Source organism: Filicampus tigris, chromosome 1 (genome assembly GCF_054856515.1).
Source record: "Filicampus tigris isolate MCC_2025a chromosome 1, RoL_Ftig_1.0, whole genome shotgun sequence".
Classification (NCBI taxonomy): Eukaryota; Metazoa; Chordata; class Actinopteri; order Syngnathiformes; family Syngnathidae; genus Filicampus; species Filicampus tigris.
The window spans coordinates 32590497-32598512 of NC_141217.1; the positions used below are offsets into that span (position 1 = coordinate 32590497).

At 40.0% G+C, this 8016-nt stretch overlaps 1 protein-coding gene across 1 annotated transcript; it reads left to right on the forward strand.

The window, feature by feature from the left end:
* The first annotated feature begins 3155 nt into the window (after positions 1 to 3155).
* On the forward strand, positions 3156 to 6991 carry tuba5 (tubulin alpha 5). Its single transcript, XM_086033558.1, has 5 exons — positions 3156 to 3344; positions 3925 to 4150; positions 4885 to 5033; positions 5146 to 5826; positions 6205 to 6991. The coding sequence occupies exons 1-5, from the start codon at positions 3342 to 3344 to the stop codon at positions 6499 to 6501; spliced, it is 1356 nt and encodes a 451-aa protein (XP_085889684.1). The 5' UTR covers positions 3156 to 3341; the 3' UTR covers positions 6502 to 6991.
* Positions 6992 to 8016: the final 1025 nt, after the last annotated feature.

Below are 8016 nucleotides of genomic sequence, written 5' to 3' on the forward strand. Positions count from 1 at the left end.
CATTTATTATTTTTGTATGAATGCCCGTTGAGTGTTGCGGACACATTGTGAGCGACTCCCAAACGTCCTGAATTCTTGGAATTGGAGTGAGGCAGACCGTCTACGTCATGATTGAGAAACATTCTCGTAAGAGAGGAGGGTGCTTAGAACACGATTTGTCTGCCACAATTAAGCATTTTGACAGATTTTTCAAGACCCACAGATTATTGATTGTTCTGTGACAATATAAGGACCAAAATTAAAAGTACATTCTTCTGCAAAAAAAAAAAAAAAAGGACTCCCTTTTCCGCTCTTTAGTCATCAGCAGTGGAATGGAGGTTTGGGATCACCAAAAATACAGCTTTCTGACCAAAAAGCAGAAAAAAACAAGCTTTTTGTAGAAAGAAAAATGTCAAGCACAACATCAACTTTCACAATGAGGCTGCGTTCACACTGCAGCTCAAATCAGATTTATTTTTGCCCATATGCTACATGTTTCGGATTTTTTTTTATACACTGTGTACAGTGCAATTGCGATTTTTAAAATATCTTTTATTTTTTTCAAATCTGACCTGCGTCTCTCCTATGTGGATATAAATCAGGTATTTATGTGGCGTGTCTGCAGTATAAATGCTCAACCGCAGACAACCAGCCTACAGTATACGTCATCAAAAGACCAGTACGCACGGAGAGTGCTCAGGAGACAAATGACATCATCCGTGAATCTGCAAAGTTGTTTTGAGTAACAGTTGTTTTTACTTTTGATTTTAATTTAATCCCACTTGAAACCTGAAGCATTTTTGGTGATACGAATTCAGCCACGCAGACGGTTCATTTATTACGCGTGGCAATGACGTGACGTAATCTTTAGTAAACGTCTCTATTAAACGAGATAGAGGAGCGTTGTTTTATATCCCGAAAATATTTCAATCTCCTCCCACTTCCATACTGTGGTTGTTTGCGCTGATAAAATGAGCCCTACACGCCCTTATTCTGAAAAAACTACGCCAAGTGGCATAACTTTTGGGGTGCACGTCAATCAACGTCCTTTACGCGCATGTGTGTCACATCACGGATGCATTGTATTCACATTAGAAGTTGTTGTTTTTGTACAGTGAACGAGCACATAAAAAGATCGGATTAACCAAAAAAATCATAATTGGGCAAACACGCCTTGCAGTGTGAAAGTCTCCTAGTATGTTTTGCTTTTATTACACCTCAAACTATAAAACAATTAAAACAAAGCTGAAAAAGGGGTTTTGATGGCAACATAATTTATTTGCAGATGTACAGCTATGAAACGCACCATGAGCGACGCTGACTTATCTCATGGCCCAAATTGAACGTCAATGCCCGACACACTCTCTGATATCTACAGAGAAACATAATCTGTGTCCGAATTCGTCGGCTCCATCCTGTGACGGACCCTTCACAGGCTGGATCCTTCAAAGGCTCCGCCTCATGTAACCTCTTTGGACAAAACCGTGGCAAATTTGGGCAGGCCTAGCGACTCTCACTTGACTGTCATGTGTACCGCCGCAAGATAACGGCAATGTGTTCGGTTTGTGGGAGAGACGTTAAAGTGTACAAGAAGAGCGGCGTAGAAGAGCAGAGCAATATAGGCTACAAAAGTGTGCATCCGCTTAAGGCCCTCCATGGAAACGATGGCCACATTTGAAGGTTAGATTTGAAGGCCGCATGACACCAGCAGAAGTTACCTCATGTCGCCGATAATTCTGCGTTTTGAGTACGGACACATATTTATAATTTGGATGCTTATACCATACACATAAATACTTTGTTCAAGTGTGAGGTGCCTAACCAAACTTGTCTTCCATTGTGTTGCAGGGTCATAATAATTTGGGATTTTTCATTATAGTTATTATTTCGTTTGTTTTCAAATTTTGTTAGTTTTAATTATTTTTGGGGGTCATGTTTTTACTTATTTTTATTAGATTTTTTTAAATGCTTTGTTTTAGTTTAGTTTTTATAAGTTCTATTATTATTTTTTGGTTTTTTTAATATATGGAGTATTTATCGAGTGCAAGATAAAAAAAAAACTCACCAAGTATTGTGCAATAAAGTAAAGTAAACTACAATTCTCAAATAACTGTTTGACCTTCCTTCTTCTGTCGCTACGGTTGTACGGCAATACCAAAATAAATACTAAAGTTATTTTTTTTGTTTTTTTAAGTCAAGTTTGTTTTTTATTTAACTTTGTTAATGAAAATGTTTTTATTCCATTTTAGCTTTAGTTATTTCGTTAATTTTGGTGAACTATAATAACCTTAACCGGTTGACATGACAAACCAAGTCTTCTGCCTAATCTTAATCGTCCACTAAAAAGCTGCGCTGAGCTCAGCTTCAATGCCATGCAATGCCGCCATCTGCAGGGATCTGTCAGTCATTACAGTGTTTTTCAAACCTGAATTTCAGAGACGAGCTGGAAAAGACCTTGTTCGATGCCAACCCGCTGAAAAACTTATGTGATATATAAAACGGTTGAAACGGTAGAATTCCAGTGGATGAATATAAACATCAACAGCAGTTGTTTTGCATCTCAAACTAATTAAACCATTCTTGGTTGGGATGTGCAATGGTATTTTCTTACAATTTTTAAATACTCATTTAATTTGCACTAGTAATGAGCCCAATAGTTTTTCACTTTACAGTATTTTATTTGAAGGTTCCACCAATGAATAATATCACCAGCCAACAAGTTTTCACTAAATGTTTTCAGAGATGCAAGCAAACCTCTTTAGATGATTACTTTTCTGATTCAGCTCTCGTCTTTCTCTTAGCACATCATGTAATGACAATAACACAATATGTAGTAATATATTTAGTAATACATATTAATAGTTTTTTTCTGAAATGTATAATGTATATGTAGAAAAATGACAACGCATGGTAAAATCTATATTGCGCTCTTTTCAATAAAACAAAAAACAAAAATATCTCAAAAACCCGGTGTGCTAGAAAAAAAATAAGGACAAAAAAATAAATAAATACTTTTAAGGAACACATAAAGACACCTCTGATTAAAATTTACTGTTGACTAGTGTTATCAACAACCTTGCAGCATTAAGCTTTTTGGGGTGGTTCAGTGTTAGTATGCAAGTCAAATATAACTTTCAGGAAGCAGTTGATGGGGTGAAGCCTTCCTACCTCCCCACCTACGTCTGTCCACTGAAAGCCTCCTCAGCAGCAGAAGAGACGAGACAGGCAAAGAGAACCAGGCACTGTTCACCTGCGAGGTGAACCTTGAAGGACACACATCTTCACGCTCTGCGGAGGAATTAAAGCTTCAACTCGGGGCCTTTTTGACTCACTAATAACTTGGCTGCTGCTCTGACAGAGACATGGTGAGGAAAAATCATTTGGAGACTTCATTTTCCCGCAGCAAAATCTGTTGTCTTTTTTTCCTGATGTAACATTACAAATGTATGCAATGGCAGATTACATCCATTTAATGAAAACAAATTTGCGAAAGGCAAATTTTTATTCAAATTGGTGTGTGACAATCATCAATGGCGACGATGAGTTTTGCAACTACAGACTCAAAGTTAATTGAAAGGTTGCTGCTGGAAACTAATTTAGTTTTTTTCTATGAGGGTTTTCGCATACTATTCGAACTTGATTCTCCCAAATGTCACTTATATGAGACATGTTTGTCTTGCAGGCAAAACGAAAGCTGAAATTCTCAACATGTTGAAACTTGACTGCCGCAAATAGTTGCAGGAGATGCAAGAGTAAATTGCCAGTAAGAGCCTGTCATAATTTTTGACAAGGCTTCTATAATCTAAAATAGGAAAGATATGATATGTAATATACTATAAATACCGGTACTCACCGACATGTCTCTTCTTGCAAAAATCTTTTTGGGACAAAGAAACTTAACGCTGTACTTGTTCATTGCCCTCTGTCTTTTCCTTATATTCACAGCGTGAGTGTATCTCCATTCATGTGGGCCAAGCAGGAGTGCAGACAGGAAATGCCTGCTGGGAGCTCTTCTGCCTAGAGCACGGCATCAACCCTGATGGAACCTTTCAAGAAGGACCTGCGGCTCAAAACTCTCGTGAAAACCCCTTCAACACCGTCTTCAATACTGGAAGCACTGGGCGTCACGTTCCAAGAGCGCTGTATGTCGATCTGGAGCCCACGGTGGTCGGTGAGGGGTGCATGACCATATGAACACCCTTTGACACAACACTACACGGGATGTGATGTAGTAGCGCATGATAAGTAATACGGGGCAACATGGTAAGAGTAAGATACGGTACGGAATGAAACAGTGGTATGTAGTCAGCGCCTAGACACTTATCAGAAGCACTGACCTACATTTATAGTCTAACTTCTAATATTTGTTTCATAAAATAGTATGAATATATATCCAAGAACCTATAGTCTTCATTTTGTAAAGTTTGTCTTGGCCTTCATATCAGAAGTGTGGACTCATGCATCTAGCCATTTTGCTCCATTAATCTGGGGTCAGGTCACTAGGGCAGCATCTTCAGTAGGGAAGGCCCATAATTATCTCTCCCCAGTCACTATTCAGTTCTTCAGGGTATATCCTGCGGTGTTCTCAGGCCAGCTAGGAATGACTCTCTCTCCAACATGTCCTTGGGACCTCCTTTCACTGGGATGTGTCCAGAACACCTCAGCAGAGACGCATAAAGGAGAAAGCGGTGTTAAAGACGATACATGAAACATGATAGTGGTAGTATTGGCATCTGAATTAAGTCATCTTAAGTCCCCACTAAAAGTCCCGATTACCATTGATACGGTATGGTTCAAAACTATTCAATCCCTTTTCAAGATACGATGCAATACAATATGGTACAGTCCTTCTATAGTCTAAAGTTATGGTTGAAAGTTGTTTCTCAATCAAATCTTTCTTTCTAGATGAGGTGAGAGTGGGAAAGTATAAGGATCTTTTCCACCCAGAGCAGCTGATCTCTGGCAAAGAGGACGCGGCCAACAACTACGCCCGTGGTCATTACACAGTTGGAAAAGAAATCATTGATGGAGTCATGGAGCGTATTCGCAAAATGGTCAGTTATCCAAATGGTATTATATTTTTTGAGGACGTGTAATAAATCCTACAACATCCACCATCTCTTCTGCTCAGCAGTGACTGTAGTGTCCATCTGTCCCTCTCTTCAGACAGACCAGTGCACAGGTCTGCAGGGCTTCCTGGTTTTCCACAGCTTTGGTGGGGGAACTGGCTCCGGCTTCACTTCCCTGCTGATGGAGCGTCTGTCTGTTGACTACAACAAGAAGTCCAAGCTGGAGTTTGCCGTGTACCCGGCCCCCCAGGTGTCCACAGCTGTGGTAGAGCCATACAACGCCGTCCTGAACACCCACACCACCTTGGAGCACTCCGACTGCACCTTCATGGTGGACAATGAGGCTATCTATGATATAAGTCAACGCAACATTGGCATTGAGAGTCCTGGCTATATCAATCTTAACAGACTGATCGGCCAGATTGTTTCCTCGATCACGGCCTCGCTACGTTTCGACGGTGCCCTTAATGTCGATCTGATGGAGTTCCAGACCAACCTGGTCCCGTTTCCACGCATCCACTTCCCTCTGGTGACCTACTCGCCCATCATCTCTGCCGAGAAGGCGTACCACGAGCAGCTGAGCGTGGCAGAGATCACAAGTGCTTGCTTTGAAGCGACCAATCAGATGGTCAAGTGCGATCCCCGCCACGGTATGTACATGGCGTGCTGCATGCTGTACCGAGGCGATGTCCTGCCAAAGGATGTCAACGCCGCCATTGCAAATATCAAGACCAGGCACTCCATCCAGTTTGTTGACTGGTGCCCAACCGGTTTTAAGGTGAACAACATAATACTGTAAAGAGGTCAAACTTGAGCTACTTTAACGCACTTGACAACACTTGTCACTAAAATCCCAGCATCCATCACATCACTCCAGTCATGCAGCAAGTCCGCTGGCACACTGTCCAATCCCGCATACAATTCAAAATACTGGTTCTCACCTTCAAGCCATCAATATTCTAATCCTGACCTCCTTTATTCTGCTATACTCTCTCATGCTCTCTCAGGTCCTTGTCCTGCCCTTTAAGATTTTGATGATGTTCAGGTTCTGTTTCTGATGTTTATTGTACTGATCGGTTTATTTGTTGGTATCCTTGAGCGCACAGAAAAGACACTTATAACTAAAATGGATTATTACTTATTCTTATTTTAACAGGTTGGCATCAATCATCAGCCTCCAACTGCAGTTCCTGGAGGAGACTTGGCAAAAGTCCAGCGGGCCGTGTGCACGCTGAACAACACCACGGCCATCGCTGAGGCCTGGTCTCGTCTTGACCACAAGTTTGACCTGATGTATGCCAAGCGGGCCTTTGTGCATTGGTATGTGGGCGAGGGCATGGAGGAGGGAGAGTTTGCAGAGGCTAGAGACGATATGGCGTGTCTGGAGAAGGATTACCAAGAGCTGGAACACACTGGTCCCGATTGTGAAGATGACGAGGACCGAGAATTTTGAACTTGTGTGATCGTTACTGAGCTAAAAATTATGTCTATACCTTGCTTTCATGTTTTTGTGCGGAAAAAGATCATTTCTCTTTTGCAGTATGTGTACTTTGGGAATGTCGCATAGCCATGACATATAACCGTACTTACAGTTGTGGCATTTAAGATGGTTTTTTTTGACAATATGACTAATGGCTGATCAGGGAGTGTCTTGGACAATTTTTCTACCCCGACCTGGCTTATCCACCTTTCACTGCTTGACGACTATGCACTCACAGCCGTCAATGAGGCACTCTAAAGCAACCACGCCAGTGAGCTATACGAAGGGAAGATCGATTTTTGCGATGTAGGCATAACTAGCTAGTTAACGCAACTGCACTGAACAGTTACGCTGACTAACAGTTTATACAGTGCCTTGAGCGCCTTGCTCAAGTTCTCTTATAATGGGGGAGGAGCAAGGTGCATCACTGGGCCCTGGCCACCTCCAAAAATCAGGAAAATCAAAAAGGGGGAAAAGAGTATATATATATATATATATATATATATATATATATATATATATATATATATATATATATATATATATATATATATATAATCGATAGATTGATAATTATTTTGCCAATAAAACATAATTTTGTATATTGTTTTACACAATATATAGTTTTCGTTTTCAAGTTCTTTCCAAATGCATCACATATCGGGCAGTCAAAAAATAAGTGTCACGCTTTCAGGTTCAGTTTTACAAAAGGCACACTTATAAAAAAAATTGTGAAACGTATTTGACAGCTGGGTATATATTGTCTCGTGTTTTTAAATGCAATTCTCAGATTTTGTTTGTAATGAATAATTTAAAAGGAACAAGCCACGGCTCTAATTAATATCTATAAGTTGAGCATTCAAGAAAAAAATCCGACGTTGAATTATTTTTCTAGCTCTGTAGAAAGATTCTCTGATGTATTTGATGTACTTAGAGATTGAAATTATTTGAGTTTATTTGGATATGCCTTTTCCGTGAGAAAACTGAGGAGTTGACCATTACAGTGTTATACATTGAACTTATTATTGGGTAATAGATGGTGAGTTTGATGTTATGAAACGTGCCAGCAAGATCCTCCAATGCAAGCGTCTATTCAGAAAAAAAAATAGGTCCGGCAGCCCTTAAGGTGTCACCTGAAACATATTCATCCGCGTAAGTGTCAACAGAAAACAATCCACAAAGAAGAAAATTATTTGACACTCTGTTCTGCTCATTAAAATCCACTATTCTGTACGTTCTCTTTTTCCACACTCAATGTTATGCCACAATATGGTAAACATAAGCACTTAAATGAGTGTTTTTGCTACTTGGCCAACAAACAGTACACTAATTGTGTTCAGTTGTTTGCATGCGTAGTTTTAAGGTGTTAAAGGAATTACAATCAATAAGTCCATTTGTCTTTTTGAATAATACATCACAGCAACATAATTGTAGCTATAATCTGAGTGTACAGTTACTCCTCATATACATTGGTGAACAATGTGTGGA